General features: G+C 39.8%; 2 protein-coding genes across 3 annotated transcripts; both read left to right on the top strand.

Annotated features, from left to right (window-relative positions):
• Positions 1-564: 564 nt before the first annotated feature.
• Positions 565-12,228, top strand: sncb (synuclein, beta). 2 transcript variants are annotated; one of them, XM_084942371.1, is made up of 6 exons: positions 565-721; positions 1,731-1,861; positions 6,063-6,092; positions 6,341-6,426; positions 10,059-10,145; positions 11,604-12,228. In XM_084942371.1, the coding sequence occupies exons 2-6, from the start codon at positions 1,741-1,743 to the stop codon at positions 11,631-11,633; spliced, it is 354 nt and encodes a 117-aa protein (XP_084798497.1). In that variant the 5' UTR covers positions 565-721; positions 1,731-1,740; the 3' UTR covers positions 11,634-12,228. The 2 variants fall into 2 exon arrangements, with proteins under 2 accessions (XP_084798497.1, XP_084798489.1); XM_084942363.1 differs by having other exon boundaries at positions 567-721; positions 1,728-1,861.
• Positions 12,229-12,347: 119 nt separating this feature from the next.
• On the top strand, positions 12,348-14,015 carry adirf (adipogenesis regulatory factor). Its single transcript, XM_084942383.1, has 3 exons — positions 12,348-12,917; positions 13,082-13,144; positions 13,593-14,015. Exons 1-3 carry the CDS (start codon positions 12,839-12,841, stop codon positions 13,694-13,696), a joined length of 246 nt encoding a protein of 81 aa, XP_084798509.1. The 5' UTR covers positions 12,348-12,838; the 3' UTR covers positions 13,697-14,015.
• The last annotated feature ends 440 nt before the right edge of the window (positions 14,016-14,455 follow it).

Here is a 14,455-nt window from a genome sequence, read left to right as displayed (position 1 = left end):
TAACTAATTTTTAATATTCAAATTGTATTTGATTAGCCGTGTTATTATTTAATCCACTGAAATTTGCATCATATTGTCTTGTTCTTTATGTTAAAGATGTGTAATTTATAGGGAATTAAAAACATATTCTGGCGATTGTTAACTGGGTATTAATACAAGTCAGAATGGCTCTTGGATAAGTGGAAGGTGAGATGTTCCAGCAGTTAAATGAAAAACGGAGACCAGCTATAGAAAAACTGAGTTCTAGCAGTTTTTCATTTAATAAAAGTTCACAAACAGAAAGTGATAGATAGATAGATAGATAGATAGATAGATAGATAGATAGATAGATAGATAGATAGATAGATATGCTCAGCAGAGTATGTAGTATGTCCAGAGAAGAAACGTAGATTTTCATGTATTTATTGTCCTAATGACACATGGTGTAACTATTGCAAAAAAAAAAAAGTGGGCGAGGTGACGTGGAGTGGCCCTTTTTTCCTTGCTGTGACATATGAGGGGATCAATAGGCAATGGTGGAGAGAGGAGGGGGGGGGGGGGGGGGGGGGGGGGCGTGATCGTCTCAGCCGCACTGTGAAGGGGGCCGTCCCTGTTGGTGGAGATCTGCCCGAGGAAGGCCCACCTAGTGATCATTTGAAGATATCTCCCATTTAGACGGTAGTTTGACTCGACTGTGGCGACTGTATCAGAAGGGGACAAGTCGAAGGCTATTTGTAAATAGGTAAGAACACGTTCTTCTACTGCTTAATCCAGTATTATTATTATTCCTGAACATATAGAGGTCACCTCCGTTTGAGAGCCATGTATGTGAGCGTCGTCACTGGAATGTTTGCACCCTGCTTGAAATACTATTAAATGCATTAAAAAAAATAATACTAGTAATGATCGTCATATGTTTTTTTCTGTGTACTGTTTGTTTGTACGTGGAAGATAATGCACGTACAAAAGACACAAAAGCCAGGGGCGGAATGTGAACGTGGGATTCGGTCGACGTGAACTGGTGCATATTTTAATCATGGATGTTGCATCCTTGACCTGCAGCATCCAGGATGGGACTCGGAGGGACGTGTTTAACGCCAGAATGAAGAATGCCAGCTGTTAGTCTGCTTCATCGCGATGTGCCCCCCGCGTGTAATCGGGCAGCCTCGTATCGCTTCCACACCACACAATTCGTCGCTAAAAACGTTATTCGTGCAGAAATCCTAGCTTACACCGCGTTTCCCTTCCCCCAGCAACGCCATGTAGCTCTTGGAAATAGATGCCACCTTCTATCGTAATACGCCGTGCAGTCCTTTAAAAAAAGGGGGCCTGGCGCAGTCATCCTGTCATCTTTCTGCCACTAAGAGTAGCGTTACAGACGAGCAATAATTAATGAGTTGCCTGCTGGGTTAACCATTTCATTGAAATATTTTTACCTCTGAATATTTCATGCATCGAGGAGGGTGTGAGGGGGAGAAAAATGGGGTTGAATGCATGAGTGAACAGAAGGTTTTTACTACAGCCTGATGGCTGGAGTGTGGCTGTCACGATCCACCACAGGAGGCGGTACTGCCTTCTCTTCTCATAATGTATGCTCTATTATTAGACTGGAATATATAAAGGTTCATAAAAAATGGATGGGAATAAAATAATTACCCTCCCGTATTAATAATGAGGCTTTAAATGTATATAAATAAGACAAAGGCTGCACATTGACTGACATCAGCTAATGGTGCTTCTCTCCACAGTAGCTTGGCCAAGATGGATGTGTTTATGAAGGGTTTGTCTAAAGCGAAAGAGGGGATGGCTGTGGCTGCAGAGAAGACCAAGGAAGGAGTTGCAGTTGCTGCTGAAAAGACAAAGGAAGGAGTCATGTTTGTAGGTAAGATGATCACAAATGTATGCTTGCAGATTATTTGCATGCAAATTGTACACACGCCCGTTATCGTCCCGCTACATGCAGGAGCAGCTGTAGAAAAGCTCAAGGAATATTTTATGACTTAGGTTCTGCAGTATACATCCTGAAACAAATGGTTGAATTATACAGTAGCTCTTCTTACTAGCTGTGTAAATCTCTCATACAGGAAACAAACAAGCAGGAGGCTGAACGCATTGTTCGCCTATATATGTTTGTCTTTGTTTGTTCTCAGTTCACAGTTAGGGGACAATATTACAGCTATTCATAGCTCACTGTGTGCAGAAAGTGCATCCAAGTGCCTTCCTTTGATAAATCCAGTGTCGTTCACTTGAGTGGCGGCAGTATCATGAACCAGCCAGCCTCTGAGCTGATCAATATTTTTGTTCTAATGTTGCAAGCCGATTTGGTGTAAAATACCACAGCGTATCAAAAATGAGTAATCCAGCCCTGACTCTCAATTTCAGCAGAATAATAGTAGTGAACTCGGTTTCAAAGTATTTCGTTGTGATGTAGAAGTGTGTGATACAAGGAATCTGGGTGTCCTTGTGTCCTGTCTAGGTTATGGGAAGGAGATGGAAATAGGAGTGGGGGTGGGGCAGCTGATGGTGGGAGCAGCTCCTGCAACATGCCTGTGGATTGGATAGCAGCAGATTGTAAAACAGTGTCAGCAGTCTCCTCCTAGGGACAAACAGACCAAAGGCCTCTGCTTTTTGTGCTTTTCAGTGCTGGCTAACTTGTCATTGACAGCCTGCAACTAACAAGCAAATCTGTCTGCTGATTTAAAGTGTAGTTGTCAGATATGCAGCTTGCATCATTAACCCAATCTATATCACTTGGTTTCGATCATTAATTAAATAGATGTAGCAATGGAGGATGATAATACGGTATTTCTCAACATTTAAACATTTAAATCATTTTCTGTTATGCTGTAAAGGTAGTGCTAATAAATTACTCAAGTAATCAGTGTAATTCATTATGTACTGGTGTCAGTTAAGATTTAATATCCCAGCATTTTTGCTGATTATCTGATGATTTAATGTCTCAAAAAAAATTAATCAAAAGTCACATTTTCAGCTGTTGTTCTTATTTTACTCATTTGAGTTGTACAGTTTCCATGATCTTTTATTCTAAAATTTACATTGGTGTCTTCAGATTGGCTGCTTTCTTTTAATCAACATACCAAAAACCAGAAAGTGTTCTCTGTGTGAATACATAAGATGAGAAGAGCAGCAAATCCTCACGACTGGTAGAGGATGCCACAAGTGACTCGCGCTGTTAATCAAAAGAGTTGCTGATGAGTTTCCATTGATCGACAAACTGATTTATCAGGTGCACTTCAGCAGTCTTCATTTGCAACTTTCCCCGTCTTGTTTGTGATGACAAATAGTTACTTACGTATTAGTCGGGAGATCAGTGTGACTCAGGAGACCTGGAGCAGGCCTGCTTGGAATTTATTTTGTCAGCTGCTGAGTTGTTGTGAGAGGAACCAAATTTCCAGTGACAGGCCTGCTGCTTGTTTTACAGTCACCAGCTTGTATAATTGATTCCGCAACAATATGATGGGTTACAACATCCAGCACAGGTTGTCAAATGTGTTCGCATTTCGGTGGAATCTCATTATCTTACACATTTAGCATAGTGTCCCTGTCACTGATCAGCACCACCAAACGTATCAGACTGTAGTCAAAACATGTGCAGAACCAATTTCATCATGTCCTTGTTAACGCAATGGCAGGAAAGGCTCACTTCTGTGGTGCCTCTGTGGTTCTACATGCTGCTGTTGAATATGGTGGTGCCCTAGAAAGCTGTATGTGATATGCTTGACAGTCCCTCATGGAGGAGGGGTAAGAGTGATCTAATAGGACTGTGGCCCACCTTTTGACAGCTGCTACTGCTGCTGCTGCAGCTGCAAACCACCCAACCACCTGAACTGAGCAGTCAGGCTGAGAAAGGCAAGCAGAGGTGGGAAAGAGAAACCCCTATAGTATAGGATGCTATTCATAAAGCATCTGTTTCCTATTTTTTATGACAAAGGAGTATTTTTTTACAGCATCACATTAAAAACTGTTTTTATTTTGCAGACCCTTGCAGTCACACAGCATCAGTCCAACCATATGGAAATTTAGTTTACACAGTTATCGCTTTTGCTAACATTTGCAGTTCAAAAAAATAGCGTTTATCTGTAATCGGTTTCAATTATATCATTTCGTTAGTGCTAATTTGTTCCGTCCTTCTTTTCTTTTTTTTTACTTAAACACTACAAGAAATCATTATCAACCCTTTTTTTCTGATGATGGAAAATGTTGCAGATGTTTTGTTGAATCCGTAGTCTAAAAATATCCAAAGTCAGTTTGTGAAGAATAATAATTCTAATATCATTTGGCAATCACACCTGCAGCTATCTTCCATTTGTGCTCCATTGCGCAATAGCTGCAATTTACCAAAGCCAAACTTAAATGGAGGCATCACTCAGATGTACTGTATGCTTTGCTTTGAGGCTCGCCTTTTGAAGAGTGGTTTCTGTACTTCATTATTTCTTCTCTTTTTTGTTGGTTTTTAAAGGCCCTCGGGGACCAATAAGTCCACTGACTGTTGCACAATAAAGAGGATGACAGGGCTTGAGTGATCAGAACTGGATGGGGCCTGCAGTAGATTGCCCCAATAGCATGATGGAGTACAGTGTGTAGATGGATGACAACTGCCAAAGAATATGGATCAGAGGACTGAACAGTGGCTTGGTTGTGGTTTAATAAGTCCTTACAATAAACCAAGAAGCCCGACTACTGTATCCACCACTGTTTTCCAGGACCTGAGGCAAACAGTGAAAGATAAACAAAAATGATATTACAGTATTTATGAAAAGTAATTGGTTGGCGGTGATGGTCCAAATGTAATCATGTTAATTCAATTTCAGTTTATCACAAGAGGTTTTCTGGACTCTGGAACTTACTGCAGCTTTTTGTCATGTCGACATATAGCACTGGAACAACAGTATATTAGGAACTGTGCTATCAGGTGGATAATGCTACAGTCACAGTAGGAAAACAGTGGCTGGAGACTGCAGTGTGACCAAATTAGTGCAAGCATGTGCAGTGAACCTGTGATCTCATTGCCTTTGCAACAGTTGCGTCGACGACCAGGGGCGGGTCTGCGACCAGCTGCAGTCAGTTGCTGTCTTCAAAGGGATCTTGGTGCATCAAGATGCAATAAAAAGGGAACAGGATGGAGTCAGTGTGCTGTTAGTTCGCAAATGTGGTCAAGTTAGCAACTGTGTGCAATTTATTTGTTATAATATGACAATTAAATCAAATAAACAATCAAAAATCACACCTCTGTTGCCATGTACAAACGCAGAGACTCAGAATCTTCCACAAATAGTGATGTAATTGCTGTAGAACCATGATTTAATTGCAAAATGATACGAATGATTGCTTCTGTATAGGAATATATACAGAGTACGGTCAGCTGGGTTGAGTGCCCTACTGAAAAGAGATGTGTTGCAGATGAGTTGCACTCATCAGTGCAGACTGATTGCAGCATGTTGCTTATCTGCCTGCTTTTATTAAATAGATAAAAATGATTTGCAAACAATTGCCAATCTGTCTGAGAGTGATTGCAGCCAATCTGAGTCACACCACAACTGTTTGGAGGGAGGTTGTTTACCACCAGCTGATCTGCGCAATCGCTATGTTATCAAAAGTTAAGGGTTTTCACACAACCACAGTTTAACAGTTGGTCACCAGTTTTTTTATTTTGCCAAATGCAAAAAGAAAAAAAAATCAATGCAATCACTGGGCAAACACTGAGCTTACCTAGTTGCAGAGACGTTGCCCTCTTCGTTTTGTTTTTTTTTGTTGTTGTTGTTTTGTTTTGTTTTAACTTTTCAGTAGTAAAGAAAAGTACATCGCTTAAAAATGACAAATTTTAACAAATAATAAGGGCAGCCAGATTCAGACTTGACAATCATTTTGATGATTTCAATTAAAGCCATTTGTTGCATTGCTTTTGTCATTAGCATCAGAGAAGTGTAAAGTTATAGCACTTACACACGCATACGCACACACACATTCACACAAAGAAAACGAATCTCCAAATTTCAAATAGTTAATTATTTGTAAAAGAATCTGTGCCTTTTCTGACTACAGTTTGCTTTTTCTCAATTCAGGTAGCAAGGCCAAAGACAGCGTGGGCACAGGTGAGTTTCCCATCTGCTCGTTACCTCTTTAAATTTCTGTTAACTGGAGTTCGAAGCCTGGTTTCATTACAGTAGTAAAATACTACTGATAACTGGAAAACGGCTAATTTGTCATGTGTAAGTGGTTGTTATGTCCAGTAGTGACATAAGAAGCAATGGAGGACCATGGTCATGCATCTTTTTAATCTATCTGCATTTGTCTCTCTCTCTCTCTCACTATGTGTGTGTGTTTGTGTGTGTGTCTGCAGTGGCTGAAAAGACCACCGGAGCTGTCGGGAACATCGTCGCTGCTACCGGCTTGGTGAAGAAGGACGAGTTCCCAGCTGACATGAACGTATGTGCTGCACGTCCTTACAGTGTCACACGTTGCTTTGTTGCCTGCAGTGAGGCAGAATAGCAGCACTGCATAGTGTTTAGACACACAGGAAATAAATTACCTGTGAACTTGAATTAGGAGTACAGCATTGTTGCCTTATGTGGGATCAGTATTGCATTAAAACGAGTGCTGTAAAAAAAATTTTTAACTATTATATGAATGTCATAAGTCTTTAAATTCTTTTTTTTTTCATTAAAACAAAAAAAAACTTCAGCTTGCATAATTCCTGCAAAATAAAGCATAAAATTTAAAAAAGAAAATAACATTTGCATTTAGAAGGCATCCATTATAAGATTAATAGGACACACTTAAAACATTTATTTATGATATACCTTACTTTTTATGTTATTCTTTATCAAGCTTTATTGCTACAATACAGCAGTGCATTTCTACAATATTGGTGGACTTAAGAGACTTGGACTTAAGTGTCCAAAAGTACGGAAGCCTCAATTTTCCTATGATGCATTCTCTTATCCATGTATGTCTGCCAACTTAACTTTGCTTTGAAAAACTGGCTTTTTATGGAAATTTGACCTTTGAGCACAAGCTGAGATTGGATATCTTTAGAAGGAATTCTGTACAGTTTTTACAGGTTGTTTGGCATTCAATGAGTAAATCAAACTGAACGTGCATTACTAGTGGGGTGTACCCTTAAAGATATTCATATTATGACAAACTACCCAGTGTGCGCTAACAATGCAGCAACTTACTCTTATAAGTGACCGGGCTTTATTTAGGTCTGCACATGTGCCGGAAAACAAGTGGAAAACAAAAATCTGTTCCAAACGTATGCCTCAATTAGAGCTGGCAACTTGCGCCAAGTTGCACTCATAAAAGCCTGGATAGGATCGTGATGACAGCAGAGCCAGATTTAGACAGCAGGGTCAAATCTGATGAATCTGCATGTCACTTCCAAACAGAATTACTAGTGTGCATTTGGACTGTTTCATTCTGCCACTGTCAGCAAAAGCATGCACTGTACTAAATTTATGTTTCCTGTCTGCACGAGTTTGCTCATGTCTTTGGTTTAGAGGAATAGTTTTCCATCTGCTGAGGATGAATACTACACTGGCAATTGCTTTTATACAGTTATTATAAAAGAAAAAATTGGAGATGACTGAAATAGACTTGGGCTTTGTTGCTATATACTCATTTCATTGAAGAGGACTTCTGCAGTCTGCTCTGCACACAGAGCTGCATTCAATGATTATTAAGGATGCAGATCACTGTTCAGGTGTCTTATGACAGAAACAATCTCTCTGTGGGACTATCACCTCTCTTAAAGCAAACACTGCTTTTCCATTAATGCCCTACCCCCACTAACATCACCGAATGCTCTTGCCCATTGACCTCAGTGTCACCCCTTCTATCCCCTGTTTTTATCATTTTTTTAGGCACTCTGATATTATTATGCAGGGAAAGGCACAAAATCAAGCTGACTTGACACAGCAGTGGTGAAACCTGCTTATAGCAAAGTTTGGACATTTGAGTGGCACATGCTGTGTTAAGATGCTTCTTTTCTATTGTTTTCCTTCCCTTTTAATGACCTGGAGATGCGCTGTCAGTATGTTGACATTTTGTCTATCTCTGTCAGACTGTCAGTGACACAGTGAGGTCCTCATCCGGTCCTAAGCCTTCATCACTCAGAGCTGGACCCTCTCCACTGACTCGCTAATCTAGTAAATCTGACAGCCTGCTCTAATAGGCTTCTCGAAGGCGTTATCTGAGTGATAAAGCTCCTCATTTCAGCACCCTCACAACAGACTGCTAAACTGTTGACACTGTGATCAAATGCACACAGCTACTTTTTGAGTTCAGTTTTAGCTCTGTTGGCCTCTAATCACAAAATTTCCCTTGCACAACCCATTCAGGTGTCACATTTTATAACATTTTATAACATTTTATAAAAGCCTTGCCTTGTCTTATCCTTGACTGAATTAAAATTCGTGACCAATCAGAAATACAGATGCAAACAGTCTATTTCATGTTCACTTTTTCTCAGGCAATGATCCATCTGATTAGGGCTGTCCTAGCGATAGTTTTCCCATTGTGCAACCTCGACCATGCTAATCGTGTTGGTGGGCATACAGCAATAACAAGCCTGATACAGCACACAGGATTACAGGCTGTTCTTTCCTGACCTAATTGACTTGATTAGTGCTGGGTTTAAAAATAAATGTGTGGTGCTGACCCACTAGCTTTGTTTCAGTGGAGCTTTATCTGTTTAAGAAAGCTCTTAGAAGCACTCATCACATGTCGTATGTCCACACAAACCATAGTGTTACACCTGTGTTATACAGATTTCTTTTCTTATTGCTGGTAAAGCAAAACAGCAGTGATGTGATCTTACAAACAAGTATCGCTCAGGTGTGTGTTCCCCACAGCTGAAAATAGTCCCCATCAAATTTGATATTTTTCTCCTGTTTTGTTCCTGTTTGAGTGAGTTTACTACTACCCACCATCGAGAAGGGCTGTTTTAGAAAGTAATTCTTTTTTGAAATTCACTTTTAAGTGGAAGAAAGAGACAGTTTTGTTTGTGCCGCGGGGTGGTTCCGTAAGAAGGAAGTACTGACAGATTAATGGACTTTTCTGTCTGCACACTGTGCCAGCCTTTTCCTCACACTCCAGTCACACAGCTCAGTGTCTGCAATAGATTTGCAACAAGACCAAGACTTTAAATCCATACTAACAGCTCTGTATGGCCAAAAAGCTACAGTCAGAATCATGCCACAAACTCATATATAGCATATACTCTTTAGAATGTGCTCATTTCAAGCAGTTGATCACCATCTTCGTTTAGGGTTCTTAAATGTTATGCTCACACTGTCAAACAAATCTCGCTCAAAAATAGAGCAAGTCCCTACTTCATGGAAAACGCTGGCTAAATATGTTAACAGGACAAATGTTTTGTTTGTTGCTTCTGGCTGTTTGTTGGAGTCTTTCATATTATATTATATTATATTATATTATATTATATTATATTATATTATATTATATTATATTATATTATATTATATTATGAAGGTTCTGACTTTCCAGAAAGATTTTTTTACCTTCAATACACTGTCACAGGGTTGTTTCATGAAGCACAACATACGACTCAGATTGATGTTTTTTATGGGATTCTGTCAATCTGTAGGGGACAAAATATCTAAAGAAAACTCTATTGCAGTCCATTAAAAAGTTTCAAAGTAGTGAGTCAGGCAGAGCAATTGTATCACCCATAGAGCTCTTCAGCTAAAATCCCACAAGGTTGTCTAATTGTTCAGAAGTGATTTCTAGACTCAGAGAGTTGAGAAATTGGACAAACCAAGAAATTTGGTTTTCTCAGCCTTGTCTTTTGCAGAACAGACAACCAAAATTAAGAAAAAATGGTACTGTACGGCTATACTTACAGTACGTTTTATGATTTAATTATTACCAGTTTAACTGTGCCTTGAAAGAGCATTAAGAAATGTCATTTTTGAGAATTCCCGGATGGTAAAACAAATAGGCTGACAGTGTATAAATGACGACGTATCTGTATGATTGCTTCTGTTTCTGTAAATCTTTCCTTCTCTGTATCTCTTTATGTTTGTCTCATTTTCTAGCCTGAGGAGTATGGGCAGGAGGCCATGGAGGGCCAGGGAGAGGCAATGCTGGAGCCAGAAGGGGAGACATATGATGAGTCCCAGCAGGTAATCAGCCTACAATACGCAAAGTGCACGCATGGCTCTGCTCTGGCATCAAAGTATCACAAGAATCAGCTTTTGAATTGGACTATAATTACATTACAGATCATTTTTGTGTAAAACCCTTTAAAAAAAACTGTGGAGTAGTGGACATCAGGCAGAGATGAGTCCATTCACTTACAGTAGATTGAGGTTCATCAGTATTCACGAGCTCTGCATGGATACACATTTTAGCTGTATTGGATTTCAATGGCACTCCACTTTTGCCCTCCACTTGTGTCCCACACAAACACTACAGCTCACGCTGAGGTAATTTTTCCTTTCTGTGGAAATGATAACGGAGGACTTAACAAGCCAATTGCCACGCAGCTAGTACAGTGAATATAGCACCACCTACTTTCACTGAGCGTTGGGTGTGTGTCCGTGTGCACGAAGGAGGTATGTGAGTCTGACACAGATGGTTATTTTTGGAATTTGGCTGTCAGGGGTGAGACAAACTGTGCAGCACTGATGGCTTTGAGTACAGATTTTAAATAGCGATGGTAGCATATAAAAATATCATACAGTGTACATAATGTCAAAGGGCTGATTGTGCTAGTATGAGAGCACTGATCCTGTGTTATTGCCACTGAGTATATACATTTTCTGAAGCGGGTGAAATAAGACTTATTTTGAGATTTTATGTGATTTCCAATGATAATATATTCTGTGCGTTTACTTTGATAGTCCTTTGCATCAGTGGAGTCTTGCACTAGTTGGGAAAAGGAGTAAACCCGAGGCGTTCCCTGAGATCCAAATTCAAAGTGAATTTCTCCACGGATGTGTATCATCCTTGTCCTCCTCTCTCCTCCCATCTCTCTCCTACTCCTCCGTGTCTCTTTCCCCTCCCCCATCTTTTGCTACACCAGCGGTGTGCAAGCTCGGTCTGAATGGGTGTGGTGATGACGCTCTCTGCCTTCATGCATTGTGGGTAATGTCAGGGTCTCCCTGCATTGCTGTAAATATGGAGTCTGAGTGCTGCAAAGTGAACGAAGCCATCACTGGGAGGATCTGAAAAAAAATCTGTGTCATCCAGTATCACTCAAGGCTTTGTGAATACATTAGATGACATAAGACTGTTGGAGGCTGTGTTATTTATTTATTTTTTTATGATCATGTGTGGTGGAGGCGTGTGCAGGCTTGCAAGGATATGGAGAGTGTGCTCACGATGCGCGTCCTCGATGTAAGTGCAGTCTTGTGCTGCCCTCTGCAGGCTTGAGAGAAGCACTGAAGGAACAGATGAGCTCAGCTTCAACAAAGTGACGTCATTACCGTCTGCTGAGACTAATAACCTCTGTATCATATATTCTTTTAAATCACATTAAAGCTGAATATTATTTTAGATGTAGATTTACCTTTAGAGCTTCTGTGTGCTGCAAATTTTACTGGCCATCCTCATAAAAAACTTGTTCTTCTTTTCCCCAGGAGAGCCAGGACTACGAGCCAGAAGCATAAGAGCATCAGTCGAAGCCACCGTCCAACCAGCAGCACAATAATATTTCTAATAATAAAAAGGACAAATGCGGAAACTATTACAATTATATTCCTGTTGCAAAAAAAAAAAGAAAAAACAATAAAAAAGACAAGCATTCCCACTGAAAAATGTTCTTCCTTCGAGACAAATCTTTTATTATTATATATTGTAAATGTCATGTTCTTAATGTAATGTGTTGGGTGTAGGTATTTATTGAGATGTAGGATTTGTCCTCACGGTCTCATTTCCTTGATTCCCTCCCAATGAAATGAGACCAGAACCAGGGCTTGTGACTTTGTACTTGTGTGTATCTGTATTTAGAAATGTGCAATAGATGTTCATCATCTTCCAATGAGACATTGGGAGTGGTAAAAAATAAATATGACCGGTTGCAAGCAGATATGAATACAATAATATCCTCCTAAGTGTCGACAATGCCTGTTTGTGGAATTCTATTTTTCTTTTTGCATTTCTTTGGAAGTTTAATTTGAACGTTTCTTGAAGTAAGAGTTTTTTACATTGTATCTTTATGATTGCTTGTGAAATCATTCCAGTAAACTATCTGTTAGAAACTGACAGAGTGTACACGTTTGTTTGTTTGTGTGGGTGTGTGTATGTGTGTGTGTGTGTTTGTTTGTGTGTACTGAAGATTTTATCAAGTTAAAGTCAATATATTACGTCTTGGAGTCATAATGGTTGTCATATCAATATGTGCTTTAAATTGCAGGACTTGTCAATATAAAGGGTTACATGTTAAGCCAGACATACAAATCCTCTGTAAATAAAAGGTTAAAAAAAACACACATTTGTTAGCGTTGTTTAATAATGTGCAAACTCATTTACTGCGCTGATCGCTCATCGCATTTTAAATCTTTTCTAAAGTTGACCTCAATAAGAATCTATTATGCGTTGCCCTCGCATGTTTATCTTTTTTGCTCACTCTTGTCTGGGGTTTGATTAAAGGATGTGTAAAATCTGCTGAGTAGGCTCTGGCCATTGGCACAATGGTGCCATATTTGGGATTCCAGTCTGATCGTGCCTCTTTGGGTGGGTTTTGTTTTGGTTAATCCAGCTGGAACGTGCAGGCTCGGTGGTGCTGGGCTCAAGCCGAGGGTATTAAACAGCTGCTCCTGCCGCTCTCAGGCCAGAAGGGTGTGTGGAAGCTGCAGGGACAAAGACAGGAGCCATGGCATCATTCAAGAAGTCCTTTGAGGGCCTGAAAAGCACGAGCCACTCAGCCGCTAAAGGAGTCACAGACACTGCAGGTACAGACCAGTGGCTACAAGGTGATGCGATCGACATCAGACCTGGAATCAAGAGAGTTGTACTGCAATTAATACAGCATTTTATTTTTCTTTCTAAGAGGTTTTGCAGTAAAATGAAGTTTAAAAACTGTCAGTCACTTTAAAAACCTGTGATGCGTTTCCAGTGCAGGCAGCTGAGGAAGCCGTGCAGCAGGTGGCAGACTCCTCCAAAGAAACAGTCAACACAGGTAAGGCGCACATTCCTTCTTTCTAGCATCATATACTGTAATGCAAACATTAGTTGGTGTTTATTGAGGCATGGATTGCAGACACAAGCTGTCAGTCATATTACTGCCAAATCAGATGTTTAATTGCTAATAAAAGCAGAGCAGTTAGAAGGAAACATGAATTGTAAAAATGAATGCAGTCAAAATAGAAATATTGGAATTATTATAACAGTATGAATAAAATGCAAATTTTATATTGTTTAAAATTAGTTTTAGAACTAAATCCTCAGGTAATTAGAAAATTTGAAATGTGGAGAAATATCATATTTGACAATCACACAAATGAATGCACTGTGAAAATATTAGTTGAATATCTTTTATTCAACTCTATCCAATTGAATATTAGCTGAATATTAGAGGATTTGTTGCTTAACTTACTTCTCTTCTGTTCTGCTCTGATTTATCAAAGCTGCTGAAGAAACCAGCAGGCAGACTCAAGCAGCCATAGGAAAAGCTGCGGGCAAGGCCACGGACACCATCAAGGAGTTTGGGCAGAAAATGGAATCTAAATGATCCCTAAAGAATGGACACTTGTAGCTGAAAGTTAAGCCAACTTGTCTGATCATCCCCTTCAGGCAGGGGAAACTGTTGGGATGGAAGAATGCAAACCATATAAACTATTTTTAAAAAGATATAAACTATATGTATCTATATATATCTATATCTATCTATATATATCTATATATATCTATATATAACTATATATAGATACATATATAGAGAGAAAGAGACATATGGCTTTACGTAGCTAACATTCCAAAAGAAATGTTTATAAACTGTCTTTTCTAATTTTCCATTTGTGCTTTTTTTCTTCTTTTTCTTTTTTGCTTTCTGCCTGTTTTTGCGAAATAAATGAATTCCAACACCTCTTACGGGTTCGTAAAATGTGATATCCTGCCACACTCAGGAGACTTAACACTGTTAGTTGCTCTGCAGGCACGGTATCTATGATGCATCCTGTTTTTTTGCTCTGTGGAGCGCACTCATCAGTGAATCACCACGGTCATCATTATTACCAACACATTGCTGAGAAGATGGCCTTTGGCAGGCTGATGGCCCCTGATGAGAGTGTGATCAGAGCCCGTCTACCTTGGTCCTCAGCAGCACACCTCCCCTGCATCCCACTACGTGGTTGCTAGGCAACAGAACTCTGTGGCAGCCTTCGAATTAACGGCGAGAATACTTATGTCAGTACACGGTGTTCTGGCCAAGCCGCAGCAGCCCACTGCCATGCTACAAGCAAGTCGGTTAGAGATTTTCAAAAAAAAAAAA

The sequence above is a fragment of the Perissodus microlepis genome, chromosome 2, assembly GCF_051167445.1.
Source record: "Perissodus microlepis isolate ML-2025 ecotype Zambia chromosome 2, ASM5116744v1, whole genome shotgun sequence".
In the NCBI taxonomy this organism is placed as follows: domain Eukaryota; kingdom Metazoa; phylum Chordata; class Actinopteri; order Cichliformes; family Cichlidae; genus Perissodus; species Perissodus microlepis.
The sequence above is the reverse complement of the archived record's forward strand: the minus strand, read 5'-3'. Positions and strand labels throughout refer to the sequence as shown.